Source organism: Xiphophorus hellerii, chromosome 8 (genome assembly GCF_003331165.1).
Source record: "Xiphophorus hellerii strain 12219 chromosome 8, Xiphophorus_hellerii-4.1, whole genome shotgun sequence".
Lineage (NCBI taxonomy): Eukaryota > Metazoa > Chordata > Actinopteri > Cyprinodontiformes > Poeciliidae > Xiphophorus > Xiphophorus hellerii.
Window position 1 is genome coordinate 12,569,989 of NC_045679.1, and position 15,955 is coordinate 12,585,943.

The window sequence follows — 15,955 nt, forward strand, 5'->3', positions numbered from 1 at the left end:
CGTGTTTTCCACGGTAAGAGGAAACACGTGATCTCCAAAGAAGGCGGAAATAGGTTCGCTCTACCTCCGCAAGCAGAATTGAGCTCCACTACAAGGTTAGTTTTATTTCAACATGTGGGTTTCTGTTTGTATATTAAGATTGCATGGAGAGAAACCTACTGGGGCCATTGTGTTGCAGGGTTTTCCCCCAGATTAATATCACCTTAGCTGTTTATTGAAATTAAAAGTAGTGTTAGCAATTTAAGCATAAAAGTTTTTATTTTATTTTATTTTTTTATCTTTTGTTTGAATTAAACAGTTGCATGCATCAGATGGACCGTCACTTGTTGCTGTGTTTAGTCAATGCTCCCACTCAGTGACAGCTGTTTCAGGACTGCTCCCCACTGTTTATAGCTTATTACAGTTGAATGATCTGGTTTTTAGAGTTATTACTTTAGTACTGGAGAAAATCACCTAAAGCTCTAAATTTAATATTCTTAATTTTTTGAAAGTCATAAATGCATAAGAGAATGTCCACACTAGTTGTTAAAAAACGTGTTATTACGTCCTAAATTAGTCCAAATTCCTTTACTTTCAGTCTTTGCTTTTAGACAAAACTATAAACGCCATAATGTGGGGAAGCAATGAGCCCTGTCTAAAGACATTTATTCCCAAACACTCAGCATTCCCCAAAAACCTTCAAAAAAAAGTTTGTTTACTGTATCTTTAAGGAAGTACAATTTACACGTTCTTGATCCTTCACTATGGGAAAGAGCTTGGACAGCTTGAAAACCAGGATTTCATTATTGGTCTATGTACTTGTAAAATACATTAAAGATAAGTTATTAAATTGAGTATACTTTATGGTATTACCCTAATTTACTTATCTTTGCTTACGCCATAAAGATCTTGAAAAAGTCTTAGAAAGTCTTAAATATAACTCCTCACTGAACCTTGCAGAAACCCTGGAATAAATATAAATTAGCTGACAGCCATTTATTCAGTCTGTAGAGTACAATATTTTTATTGTTAATATCATTGGGGTTTAACCATCAATGTGGTAACATGCTGGTAACATGCCAAAGAATCCCCCCCCTTTTTTTTTCTGCAATCCGTATAAAATATTCTAATTCTTGCTTAACTGAATTAAATATTTCCTTCTTTTGTACACAAAATTGAAAGCCACTTAAATCACCTACCTTTTATATTTGCTTTGTTCCCAGTCATTTATTATTTATCTAGTACTGTAAGAATGCCATTTTGTGTCCATGTACTTATGTACCTTATATTGTTTTTCTGAAGCTGCTCTGCATCTCATTCAGTGACATGTTAGGAGCTGTTAATGAATGGAGTGAACTTTCACCTGGGCTTTTCCACTTTGACTTAATTTGTGTTAAATTAATGATAAAATTCAGTGTTTTTGAACATTTTATGTACAGCTGGAGAATATAACATCAAAATAATGTGGATTTATCGCAACTGATTTTACCATTGCAACATTTAGTAAAATTATCACAATTGCACTACCTTCTATGATTGCAACCCTGATTTGAGGTTAAATTTAAATACCTTTTGGATGTGTTAAGGGCTATCCTTGCTATTTTGTCCTAATATACAAAACCATAGACTTGAAAGAGGGTGTACTTTCTTGTTAATATGACTGCATATTAGCTTCCAAAATGAGATTGAATGAAACTGTAAAAGTAATTAAAATCTTTAACTGCTGTTTCCCTGCACTACTTCCTGTTTCAGATGCATGTCTCAATCTTTGATCTTAACTCAAAGATCGCATTGGAAGAATGCAACACATGCTGTAATAAACTGTTCCACTGCCCCATTTGTCCCAACTTCGACCCCACAGTGAAGGAAAGGATTGAGAAACACATGAACTACCACATTAGTCATGGTTTGCCTTACAAAGGTACGTTGGTATTATATGTATGTGCCTGAATGTAAAGTGCCTTGTATAAGTATTTGTGGGCCATTTAACATTTTGTCATGTCACAACTTTAGTATATTGTCCAAGTAATACACTTGTAATGTGATCTTACCTTGTCTCCAATGGTTACCTGCCTTGATGGTGTGTTTACCTTCAACTCTGGTGAAGAATTAAATAATGCTGTTCCTGTCCTTATGCTCTTATTTTATGTTTGGGCATCATTTGATAGTTATTTTGTTTGCCTTTTGGATTTTGGTGTATTAGAAATCACTTGTCAAATAAATAGCTGTGACTACTTAATAGCAACACACACAAAGCACACTCCTATTATTCATCCTAAAAGGTTTGATATTTTCCATGCATTTATATTTTACATATTATGGTGCTTGTTTTTATCCAGACTGAATAGGATTGGCGGACACCCAGGCGCTTTGTGCAGAGGTTGCCAATGTTATTCAGGGTCAATCTATAGACTTCCTAACTTCATGCAGCCTTCAGATTAACTCAAAAACAGTGTGTAGCTAGCTTCATGGGATTGGGTGCCATACCCATGAAGCTGCACACTGGATTACCAACTGCAAAGCAAAATATATAAGGCCGAGGTGTAAAGCATGCAAACACTACACTCAAGAGCAGTTGATGTCAGTAAAATTAATTTGTGTGAATCAGTAAGTGACCCAATACTTTGGCAATATGGTGTATTTATTATATTATTTCTTATACATTTTTGTTTTTACTTCTGCAGACAAAATTTTACTCCGATGCAGCCTTCATTGTAGGCCACAGGGACATTTCCACTGCCCCATCTGTTCTAGAACAGTCATGCGCCGTTTGGATATGAAGAGGCATTTACTGTTATGTGAGGGATTTATGGAAAAAGATCCAAACCCAGAGCCATGTCTGCCACCCACCTCACCCCCTAAGGACCATCTTATTAAGCTGCTTTCTTCACCATCTGTGAAACCTCTCCTGCAAGTCATCCCCCAGTCCAAGAAGCCGCTCCTGCAAGGTTCGACATTTTCTGTGGAGCCTCTCCTGCCTGATGCTGCACCCACTGTGAAGCTTTTTCTGCCAGACACGGCACCTGGTCCAGTTTCTGATCCGCAACCCTCTACATCTTCGGACGAACATTCCTATTCTCAAGCCTCTGGGCCTGATGTAACCATGGCTTGTGGAAATGCAGTGAAATGCCCTCACTGTAATAATAATATTTACATGCTTATGTTCAACAAACCTCCCACTTTTAACATAAATAACTGAAAATTGCTTGATGAAAGTTCATTAAATAGTACAGTAAAAGTCAAAGGAGCGATTGTACATATAGTTTTTATTGCTATGCCATGGGTTGGTCTGTAATTAGGATTTATTCTGAGAGAAAACAGATTTATCTCTGAATGAATGATAAGCAGATGACCAGTGTTCATCCACTGAGAGGCAAGGACTTTAGATCAGGGTAGTCTTTGACCCAACATGCATTAATCATTTAATTGTTAGTTGTCTTGTTATTTTGTTTGGTTCTTGTACATAAAATGTAAAAAAAAAAAAACATTTTTTACATATTTCTTAAATTGTTTTCAAGTTTAGCTGCAACCTGGACTATATGGACAAATAAAATCTAAAAACATCACTATCAATGTTTGTACATGTCTTAAATAAAACCAAAAAGCTTAGAATAGTTAAGAATCCAATAATCTGTTATTGTGGGAATGATTAAAAGGAATCATTAGTACATTATATTTAAAACAAAAAAAACTTGTACAGATATTTTTCAGTAACATGTTGACAGTTGAGGGTCAGATGTTCTCATCTCATAAAAGTCAGATTTAGTAGGATCGTTTTTTTTTTTAAGTTTTATCTTAGAAGATTAAATATAATTTGTTTATTGAACTTGTTTGAAACATGCTTCTTATCTCATAAAAACAAGGATTTCTGAATTTTATCGGCAGTCTTTCTTTTTTAACTATTTATGGCAGACTAATAAAATAGCAATATGCCTGAAAATAACATCCTTACTTTCATCAGCTAGTTTTTCAAAGTTGGTCGGTGAAGGCCAGAAAAAACTAAGCCTGTATTATTTCGTTTGACCACTTGAGGGCAGTAATATCGCATTAGTTTGAAATTCCTTCAATGTCATTGAAGGATGTATTTTTTTCATGCATATGAAATTGTCCTTGAAAAAGTCATATAATTTTTTTTAGGAAAAAAAAATGTTGCACCAAAAATTATTCAGCTTAGGGAACACAAGTGACAAAAGGCCAAACAGCACATGCATCTATAAGTCTGTACGTCCATCCGTACGTCTGTCTGTCTATCTAAATTCCAAAGGAACATGTCATGTTGTTTGTGTTATAGTATCCAATGATTTTTTGGGGCTGTGACTCATGTCAGTCACATTTTGATAACTAGCTGAGTCAGATTTTGCTACCAAGAAAAATAAGCACTAGCCTTCCTGGGAAGTCTCTCTCAAGGACACCTTAACAAAACCTGTTTCTGGAGAAAAGTCTTAAGTATTTTATGTAAACTATCTCAATGTGGGACGCTATCAGATAAATTACATTTTCCCTACTACCTTATAAGGTGCCAGAGTTGTCAGTTGGAATCACAAACATGGCAGGGTGAAAACAGGATGTGATGTGGAATATACTGAGAACCACTTTATGTGATGTCAAGAATTCACCTGTTTAAGCAATACATCTTTCAGGTTCTGTCATGCAGCTATCACAGGATTGCTTAGTATCATGTCTTTCATATCTTACCAATATAATCTACTCAGCTTTACGAACCCAAAGTTAAAGTTAGGAAGAAAATGAATGTATACAAGGAGGAGAATGGAAATATGTAATTATCATTCTTGTGGTTCTTGTGGTGCAACCAAGGTGGAGCCACGCTAATAAACTGACAAATCACACTGTTGGGTGCAAGAAGAATTACCTAGAAGTAATTTCATGTGTCAACGGGAATTTTGGAAGAATACTTTGTGACACTAATAATAGTCGTGATTAAAACTAATTACACCAACACAACGTATGAAGGAGTGGCGGTTCCTGAATGACTGGTACCTGGTTGAGCTCCTTTTCCGCCATCCCATCCCCAACTACTGAGCAGTTTCTGAAAAATTAATTTCTTCAGATTTCTCTGCTAAAGGCAGCACCCAGATGCTCTAGCTTAGGGTCTTCAAATCCAGGCATCAAGTCCTGCAACTTTTAGATGTGTCTCTGCTTCAAAACACCTGAGTCAAATAATTAAGTAATTTACAGGACTTCATAGAACTTAACTGCATACTTATGAGGCAATTCAGCCCCGTAAGTACTTTTATTTATAGAAAGTAAAAATCTATTAGTTCTTTGCAACCAAGATATGTAGTCTTTGACCAACATGTTGAACCTTAGAGCACATCAGCAGGAGACCATGCCAGATATCATCAAAAGAACAGTTCACCAAAGTATTACAATAACAGTTTGGAAAGACTTAACCTGGTTCAAGGAATCTCAATTTCAACTACAGCAGTCAGATAGCAGTGTCAGTTTTTGGCATAGACTTAAATTAAAGAGGTCAAATTCAGAGTCTCAAACACCAACCAAGGTACCCAATATACCGTAAGATTACACATCAAATGTTACCCTTTTGCAGCTAAAATTGGGATGAGCAGATTTTTGAAGATTTTACATCATGGATCAGCTCACGTATTATGCCATCTGTTCAAGGAAAGAACAATATTTTTTGTTGTTTTATTTATAGTTGGTTATTTGGGGATTTAAAAAAATTGTAATTAAATTTTTTATTTATTTAAAATTCTCAAGCATAAAAACTCATTGAATCAACTCACAAAATCATTTCAGGCACAAGAGATGTCGAACAATTGTTTCAACATCCCACTGCACTTTTTTTGTCAAAAAGTGAAGTGAAAACCTTGCTAAACTATAATGGTAAATAACCTGTATGAACTATTAGACAGACCAGACCCACTCTTCATTCTTAACTGGTACAGCTGTTCTGTACCCAAGCATGTTATTGATGAGTTCTGTTATTTACTTATCTGTAAAACTGAGCTGCACAAACTTGTTTTTTCCTTATCAATATGGACAAGTAGCAGTGTCCATATATCTAAGTCTCTGACAGGAAATTTGTCTTTCAGATAGACAACAGCTATTGCAGGCTTAAACTTGAGACTGACAGCGTTTCTGGAGCTTCTTCTAGAAATCTCATGAAAACTGGTAAAAAGACTTGTCTCTATCAGGCTTCCCCAGAGAGTAGATTTATTTCATTTCAAAGACAACTCATAGGACTTATTTGATGGAAAAAGGTTTTTTGACACCACAATAAGAAAATAAAAAGCGAAAGATAGGAACCATTTTGTTATATCACTAATTTGAATTTCCATTCAGAGACCGGCATTTTTCATAGGCAGAGCCAAAAAATGTGAGAAATAGGTAACAAACTTTGCTACCTGATCCTTTTTGTGGGAACTGACTCATTTAATTTAAGAAGCCCATTCATGTGTTCATTCAGCAGGTGCATTTATTCAAAGTGATTCACAAAGTAGTGGTACTTTAATGGAAATCTGTTTGTTACCTTAAGAAACTTTTACATTTGAAGTGGTGAATTTGCAAATCAAATCAGACACCTTCAAACTAATGAGGGACCATGCTGACTTCAAAACTGCAGCTGACTGTTGGGGCAAGATCTTATTTTATAACAATTTGTTAAGATCACCTGTAGAATTGCAATCCAGTTACCATGAGTGTCATGGTTAAGTAAAAAAAGACAAACAAAAGAATACAACAGCATTTTAGACAGTCATTTTAGGACAATGTCGCTTTGCAGAAACATTAGGTAGAAACACAAATACAAGAAAAGCAATCAGCATACATATTTAGCATATTGTAGCCACAAAATGTGACTCTTACCAAATATTTTTGGTTAAAAACAAACAAACAAAAAAAAAGAATTAAGTAAATGAATATAGTGGGACAAACATCTTTATTTTCTTATTAAAAATGTACTAACGATATGAATGTGAGTTTTTCTGTTGTTTGTCCCAGGGTCTTGGCTCAGTAATGACCTAGCAAATTGCCTAGTGTGTAATCTGACTCTCTCCTTATAAAAGTTGGGTAAAGTCCATCTCCCTCAACTACAAAAGCTGCTCCTGAAAATAAACGGAATTCAGTAATAAAATTCAGTCATACACTACTTATTTTATGCACGCTATAGTGTTAAATATCAATTTTATGATAGTCTGACATTGAATGGAAGAATATAATTCACATTGTGTCAACAAAGAAAGGAATTTAACAAATTTAATAGATTAAAATACTCCTATTATTTGTATACATTAAGTTCGTAGCAGTGTCGATTCAAAGTGAGCAATTTATCAAATAATTAGATACTATTATAAACTGGAAATAAATAAATACATAAATAAACATGAGCCCTCTAAATAATTTATCTAACATTAAATTCATATTTACCTTTGTATTTGTTAAATGATAGTGTATCAGTTAAACAACCGTCAGTATTTTAGATATTGTTAATATTAACAGTGTTTTGTCTTAAAAAAGTTCAGACCATGAACGCTATCTGAGCTGTATGTGGCAATGACGCAAGATAGAGCCCAACGAACAGCAATCTCATCGTGGACAGAGAAAGTAGGACGTCCGGTTTGTTCAACCAATGAGCAGATTCCACATGCGGACACTGAACTCCGCATTCGACGAAGAAACGCGATTGGTGCCGATCACAACCCTGGTGATTCCACAACACACAGTCTGGCAGCGGGCGAGAGCAGCCAAGCCGCAACTCAAACACATGTTTAAATTACCTATTTAGAAAGACTGTTTTAGGATTTACCGACTTTAAAACGAGCGGGCGAGCGTGATAGTCTTCAACTGGTCTGGTGCTGATATAAATTCTTGTTAAACGGTATCACCAAAGAGCTAGCGGAACACAGCCGGCGAATTCAAGCTGAGGCAACGTAGCTTTAGCTTGTTAGCTTCTGGTTAGCAAAGCGACCCGCTAATTCGTTCGCTCTCGGCGTACACCTGCGTCCCACGCTGTCCTGTGTACAACTACCTGGCAGCTTACGCTCCTCACTGTGGACTTTCGCTCGTTTTTCTTTTTAAACGAGTGTGGAAACACCGGGTGGAGGAACAGGACCGAGCCCGGTTAAAGGTTAGGAACAGAGGGAACAAGCTGTGTTCTCGAGTGGCAGTTCACCATGGACAACGCACACACGAAGACGGTGGAGGAAGTTTTCAACTTTTTCAACGTAAATGAGAGCACAGGTCTGAGTTTAGAGGAGGTAAAGAAACAACGGGAGCGATTTGGACCTAACGGTAAGAAGCTAAGCGTAATGTGTTTATTGGAAAACAAGAACAGGCTAATTGCCCGGCTCATGTGTGGGCCATAATGTAATGACAAGCCAAAGAAAAGGGAAGCTTGTTGATTTCACAGTGTGATGTTGAAATATTGTAAGACATTACATACGTTAATGTATTGGCAATAAATTGATTTGCTGATATTAATGTGAAGTACTATCAACACACTCAATACCCCGCAACAAGTAATCACATTTATCTAATTGCCTTTCCATCTCTCTCCCTTGTGGCCCTCGATGGGATGGATGTTCTGCAGAATTGCCAGCAGAGGAGGGTATGAAGACAATTTAAAGATCTACCCTAAATTTACTACAAATCCTTTTTTAGATTGTTTTAAAGAAATCTTTAATTCACTAATCTTCCTTCTTTCTAGGCAAATCTCTTTGGGAGCTGGTGATTGAACAGTTTGAAGATCTGCTTGTGAGGATCCTTTTACTTGCTGCCTGTATATCCTTTGTAAGTATACCACAATTTGATGTTCAGTTATCTTATGCTGTGTTCTGAGAACTATAATGGATCAGCTAATGTAAACACAAGCAGTTTATCCAGAATTTCATGTGTGACATCAAAGCTGCTGGTCAATATGCTTCATTGACATTTGCTACCCACACAATAACATTTTGCCCACACGAAGAAACCATTTTGTACTTGGATAATTGTATGTATTAATGGATTTAATTATTTTCTAAACAGTTTTCCTTACACCTGATTTTTATTGATAGTGATTCTGATTCTGTCTAGTTGTTGATTTTTATGGAATATGAGTGATTACAACTCTTGATGAGGTCAAATAACTGATAAACCTCCTGCTTGAAAATATTAAATAAACATAAACATAATTACAAGTCCTTACAGCAGCATGTGAGTAGATAATAGTACATATAAGTTGCTAGTTGACGTGGTGGGTGCTAATTGTTGGCATGACATGTTTGTGCAAACTATGGTTTTTTCCTTCTTTGTTTTTTTTTTTTACCCTTTCAAATGTGGTATGAAACAATTGCTATATTTATAGTGCAGCTGTTGTTTTACAAGCAAACTTGTAAAACATTACCTGATCCAATACTTCACAAAATCAGGGCAACAGGTAAGTTTGCTCAGTTTACTCCTTGACCATTTCATGCTCGCCCATTCCCATTTTGTGCATGAAAAAATTATTTTGTTCCTATTGACTTCAATCATCACCTACCAGTTTCTCTGTCATTTAGATGTTAGATGTTTAGTTTCTTGGTCATTCAGATTATTATGAAAATAATCAATCAACTAATATCAGCTTGTTTTACCTTGCTAAACAACTGAATGTCAGTAGGGCATATTATTCAACCCTAATTAATTCTGGAATAGTATAAAAACTGTAAAAATATGGCATATATAACATTCTAACCTTAATAATCAACAGAGTTTTCAGCAGTAGCAATAATCTTTCTAATACCATGAGTGTTTCTTAACCATATTATGATAAACATGTCTTTGAACAACCTTCTGCTTGAAGGTGGTCTTCACTAAAATATAAATTTACTAACCTTATACTACATTAACTGACTTTAAAACATTTTTTTTCGAAATGGGTACACGTCATCTCTAAGGAACAGTATGGAATTGCAAAAAAACCTCAAGTAGCTTAAATGTCTTTATGAAATCTCTCCCATGGTATTACATATTTAAATATTGGTAAAGGTTGTCCTTTCTCAGACTTTCAACCCAATATCAGTTTATTAGAAAAGAAACATTTTCTTACTCATCTATCTGTGGCATCTGAGAAAAGGACACTGGTTTATATTACAACTTGGGCATATTCATATTCTCAAAACATGAGAAATCACTATTCAAAGAAATGAAAAAAATGATAAGAAAACATTAAGCCATATTAGTATCCATTACTACCACCTAAATTTGAACCTTATACGTACCTCCTAAAATAATCTCTTGGGCAATTAAGGACAGAGGATTTAGTGTTTAACATTATATTTCCATTTGTACAAAAAAAGCAAGTTGTAAATTTAATTTGATGCATTGTGATCCAAAGCATGTAATTCACTCAAAACTTAAAGTGTGTGTGTGTGTGTTTTTTTTATGTGATGTTCTTAAACTCTTATCAGTGTTTTTATGATTTAAGATTCAGGTTATTACTATACATTTGTTTTATGAAATTATTAATGTTATAAATTTCTACAAAATATCAACCAGAGTTAGAAAGATTAAACAGATGGTTTTTTTCCTTTACTGAAGAAGATAAAAAAAATTAAAGTGAAAATGATCTGATGCATTAAAATGAACACCTGGAGCAAAAGATTTATTGCTCATTTTGATTAAATTTTAGTAAAATAGTTTCAAATATTTAAAACTGGTTGGATTTTATCTACCCAATGTATATATTGGTGTGGAACAATATGAATTAGGCACAATGTAAACAGGAACAAAATGGGTGATAAATCTGATGTTAAAAATTTGGGTACTTCTCCTCCTGCTACCATAATAAACAATTTTCCCTTTATTCACTGGCGCTACATAGTTTGTCAAATTGAAGTAGTAAAGTGTGTGGAGATGTTGACTTTTAGGTGCCAGCTTCCTATTTCTACACTCCTAGTGTAATCCCTGCCCCTCCACTCTACTATGTCTGGACATTGGCCAAAAGTGAAGTGAGGACTGGCGTTTGCTCAACTCATTCTGTATAATTCTTCTTCAGATTTGTTTTCCTGGCTGTTTCTTTTGTGAGTCACTGAGGCAGAGATGATTTAAATACCAGGTGTGCTTTATTTAATGACTCTGCTCTGAGTTTATTGTGTTCATATTGGATTTAATCAGAAGTAACCAGCACTTCAGTTAATGAATAGCTGAATCTACTGACTATATATGGCTGGCAACATTTGAGGGACGTTCAGGCTGCCGTATGATCATGATATAAATGAGATGAGCGCTGGCTGTTTTATTCTTCACTATATAATTTTTTATTCTTCAACTTGTTCCTTAAATATACTAATTTCCACATAGATTTCAGATTATACCTCAGAAAGAGCTGTGATCTAGTGCAAACTGGACAAAAAACATATCCAGACTCTTCTCTAGTGACACAAAATGACAGGAGAGCAGCTGTGATAATATAGAAGTGGATGTATCCACTTCAGCGTCCTTCAGTGCTGATTATATCGTTCCAGTAAGCAGCAGGTTATGTCCTTGGATGTTGGAGAATGAAAGAAACTGATTCTTGAGAGGTCAGTTTAGTTTAAGATTTTAATGTGCTACTGTTCTGCAGCCATGTGCAGAATAAGAACTTCACAGTAGAAGTGAGTGAAAATATCAGTTTTGTCATATTGTATTTAAAATGTGTTGTGTAAATACAGTCTTGAAGCCAACACATGGAGTCATATTTAATCTGCTGTAAACCTTTTTATCCAGAGAGTGAGTTCTAGCTTGTTTCGGCTGGTGTTTAAATCCTATCACAAGGATGCATCGTAGGAGAGGTTTACAGCAGTAGGATAACCGATGGCATTTCATAACCGGAAATATTTTCAAACAGGACACTTTCTCTGTATTGCAACCAAGTGAAACAAGTAGTTTTCTTGCAACCAGCTAATGGGCAGTGTGCAGCAACAGTTGATGGCAATGCTTTTTTTTTTTTAACTGCGTTCTTTGGATTCTCTTTAAAAGAAATCCAGAGAAAGTGGATTCCTTTCAGACTAGTAACGGACCCAAGCCTATTTTTAGGATTAGTTAATCACGTCACTTAAATGCAACATAGTAGTGTCAACAGGTGTAATGGATAGTGCTTTTGTTTCTGAGTGATTGACACTTCCCAGTGTAGATCATGTTAGACTCATTGATAGATTTATTTCCCTTCAGTCATTTTCAACTCTAGGAATTGGCTGTTGGCTCAATGGCTTACAGGGATGCCCAAAGTCGGTCCTCGAGGGCCGGCATCCTGCATGTTTTAGTTCTCTCCCTGGTGGTAGTAACAACATTTTTAGCAAGTCAATGTTCTTCTTAGGCCTTCTAATGAGTAATCATTGGATCCAGGTGCATTAAACCAGGGAGAGAACTAAGACATGCTGGATGCCGGCCCTCGAGGACCGACTTTGGGCACCCCTGACTCATTAAGACATAGAATAATCTTTGATTTCAAAGTCTATAAATTGAGAGTTGTATTTTTGTTTGCTTTTAGTCATCTCACATCTGCAGAGTCAGTTTCTTAACACGACTGTACATAGCAATAGTTAAATTATGTACAAATGTTAACATTTATATTTCAGCTCTGTAGAAGAAACTGGCAAACAAAAAAACATGTATAAAATGATAGAAATAGAAATTGGATTTTAAGCAGAAAAATTTAAATAGGCTACAGTAGGAAAATACTCAGGCACTTGACATCTTATTTGACACATTCTGCTCCTGGCACAGATTCTAAAAGAGGAGATAGTAGTTCCTGCTCTTTTTTTTCACATATCCAGACTTGGCCCAGTTTGTAATATTGGCAAGAGAAGAAGCTGCTTGATCTTCATTTACATGTTGTCCTCTAATATCTTGCAGATATTAATGGAAGTTAAAAGACAAGGTTTTGCTTGTATGGCAATGAAAGATAATTAGTGACATAGTGGAATCTCTCTGCTTCTTTATTTTTAACATTTGGCTTCAACTTTCCCCTAAATAAACTGCATTTGTGTTATCAATAATTGACAAAAATGGTTTAAAATCAATGAGATGGGTAATCATTTAAGCAGAAAAATAGGGTAACATTACATCCGAGTTTTCTGTGATGTGAAAGATGTTACATTTTGATTAACATGGAACCATAGTTTTCTTTCTGTTACAATATAGTCATTCTCTTATGTATGAAGAAATGTACATAACGTTTTCAAATGTTAGTTTGGGATTTTATCAGTAACAAGTTTAAGACAAACAAGGCTCTTGTCCATCAAAAGACATAAATAGTCACAGTGGTTGAGACACTGCTGTCTCCTCATGTTGTCAACCTTGAACTGACCACAAAGTCAACTTCCAGCTGCTGACCCAGCATACAATCTATGCGGAATTATGTAACTTTTGTGTTGGACACAAAATCTATAAAATTTTCAGTGATGTCAAGTTATAAACAAATCCATATTCCCAGAAGCCTTGTTAATTTGTTATATAGTCAATTTTGAAATCAGTGGTATTTTGTTTTCCCACCAGATGTGTTTAGAAAAACATATCCCAACTTAGACCACATCTGATTGTACAGTAACCTCAAAATTGGTTGGATTAATTTATTGTAGGGTGAAATAAAAAAATTTAATTTTTCTTAGTCACAAATATATTGCTTTAGAACATAAAGCAATATATTTGTGACTAGATGATAAAAGATGGGGCCCTGAAGAAAGAAATTGTTATATTGTCAATATAATTGAAATTTCTTCCTATTTGCATGTCGCCGTATAACCTCAATTTATTCCTTAGTGCTGCATTTTAATGTAAAGCACATATTTGTTGTTGCCATCCTGAAGGCTGTAATGGTACAGATTATGCTAATGTCTCAGGCCACAATGTTCAGGGCTCACATGGTCTCTCGTTTAAACTCTTTTACTCTGCATTTCATTTCTGATTCATTCTTTCCTTTTCACATGCAGGTTCTGGCCTGGTTTGAAGAGGGAGAAGAAACCGTCACAGCCTTTGTGGAGCCTTTTGTTATCTTGCTTATTCTCATAGCAAACGCCATCGTAGGAGTCTGGCAGGTAAACACACATTACATTCTTATTTCTGATGCCCAGAGTCCAAGTTTTGTTTCATATTTATTACAATTGTATATGAATACTTATACTGTTACAAATTGACTTAGTTGGGTTTTTGGTCATCTAAAAATGGGAAGCTGAAGTAAGCTTAGCTGTAAAAATTCACCAAAACATTTTGATACAGATTTGAATATTAGTAATGTTTTTTTTATGTGTATATGAAGATTGAATATTTATTATAAAAAGCCAAATATTTTATTAAGTACATGCATATTTTTTTTTTTTTTATCTAACAAGCTATTTAAAGATTAGCCATTGTGAAACTGCTGCATTAGTAAAGATCCCTGTGGAAAAACTCAAAGAGCCAGCAGAATAATCCAAATAGTTCAAGTAAAATAGTGCTCTAGATCAAAGAGGAGGCCTGGTGTGCCAGTTTATTTCTCCAGCATTGCCTTGTGAAGTTAATTTTAGTCTTCGCTTATTAACGAAGAGCACTTTATGTATGTTAAGAACCTACAAAATTTATGTTTAAATGGTAAGCTGTAATTTACCCATTTAAAATATCATTATGTAGGTTTGTAGTATTTACCAACGAACTTCCTGTCCATTATGCAACCTGGGACCTTGACTGACATGAATACTGGAAAGAGGCAGGCAAAAAAGATTTGGATATTTATACTAGAAAGGTTAAACAAATAGCACTTTGATGTAAATGTGTGATTAACCAAAACAATAATGTTTTGCCATTATAATATCACCTTGTCACCACTTGAACTGTTTTATCAAAAATTATTGTTTCGATGTTCCTTCCTTGTTTGCAGACTTTGTTTTGAATGTTTGAAAAGTGCTGTTCTGAATAATTCTAGAAATTAGCAAAGAAGAGTCATTTCTGTCTGACCTTGTACTTAGCTTTAGTCTTGTGTGACATCTTTTCACCTTTTTTTAATATAAATAATTTTTACCCTTAAGGAGCGAAATGCAGAAAATGCCATTGAAGCTTTGAAGGAATATGAGCCAGAGATGGGGAAGGTGTATCGCCAGGACAGGAAAAGCGTTCAGAGAATCAAAGCCAGGGACATTGTCCCTGGCGACATCGTGGAAGTTGCTGGTAAGATTAAATTAACAAGTTTTTAGTGTTGAGGTTTTTCAAAGTTTGAAACAGTTGCAGTTTCAAAAGTGTCAAAATTTTTGTTTTTATGGTTTTAGGTCTTTCTAAGCAATGGAGTAGTTATTATTTTTTTTCAGCTTAATGAAGCATAAAGTAACACAATGTTGCCCCTCCCCCATCTGTTGCTATGCACTGCTGGTCAGTTGGATGAAATGAAGGTCCTAAACTGCTCTGTAGTTTATTTTGGTGGTGTGGAAGTATTTCCAGAATAATTAGTCGTAGTGTGGAAACTAATGGAGTGCCTCCCACCACTCTTATTAAGGTAATGCTGTTTAAAAACCACAGTTGTCAAGCTATGTAGTTTCTCGATTATACAACTGACTGTAGGCAAGTTGTCCTAGCAGATAGCCTGAGTAATTATCCAAATAATATCAGATTGTTAAACTTAATCTGAGAAGAGCTGAAGAGCAAAAAATGTTACCACTGCACAATATCCACTTAATCTGCTACCAAATTTAGCATGTTTTTATTCTAAATTTAGGTCTATGTGTCAAAAGCTAAATATTAATAGTAAACTGTGGCTTTTGTTCTCAGTTTATCATATAATTAGTATCTTATTCTGGCCAATGCCAAGAACATGTAAATTGCTGTAATTTGGCACAGCTGTTGGTGACCTTACAGTGTTCCAAATTCCTTCCAAAGTTTTTAGCTTATACACATAGTGAGTGAGCTGTGGACTCATCTTACTCATTGCCCATGTTGTTTTTTAGGATAACAATTGTTCAGTACATGTAAAGAACTACAAGAGCAAAGGCTCACTCTGTTCCTGACCATTTCTTGGCTAACCTCAGCTCGA

The 15,955-nt window shown here is 35.2% G+C and overlaps 2 protein-coding genes across 3 annotated transcripts in view; both read left to right on the forward strand.

The window, feature by feature from the left end:
* Window positions 1-23: 23 nt before the first annotated feature.
* LOC116724184 (uncharacterized) lies at window positions 24-3,601 on the forward strand. Its single transcript, XM_032569648.1, has 3 exons — window positions 24-95; window positions 1,732-1,900; window positions 2,664-3,601. Exons 2-3 carry the CDS (start codon window positions 1,732-1,734, stop codon window positions 3,176-3,178), a joined length of 684 nt encoding a protein of 227 aa, XP_032425539.1. The 5' UTR covers window positions 24-95; the 3' UTR covers window positions 3,179-3,601.
* Window positions 3,602-7,630: 4,029 nt separating this feature from the next.
* The window catches only part of atp2a2b (ATPase sarcoplasmic/endoplasmic reticulum Ca2+ transporting 2b), a 28,238-nt gene continuing 19,913 nt past the window's right edge, over window positions 7,631-15,955 (forward strand). For both annotated transcript variants that reach the window (XR_004340101.1, XM_032569379.1), the window contains exons 1-5: window positions 7,631-8,250; window positions 8,549-8,566; window positions 8,666-8,748; window positions 13,890-13,994; window positions 14,961-15,099. Coding sequence is in view for 1 of the 2 variants with exons in the window: in XM_032569379.1 (XP_032425270.1) it covers window positions 8,133-8,250; window positions 8,549-8,566; window positions 8,666-8,748; window positions 13,890-13,994; window positions 14,961-15,099 (463 nt within the window). In the remaining variant the exon portion in view is untranslated. The remainder of the gene's footprint in view (window positions 8,251-8,548; window positions 8,567-8,665; window positions 8,749-13,889; window positions 13,995-14,960; window positions 15,100-15,955) is intronic.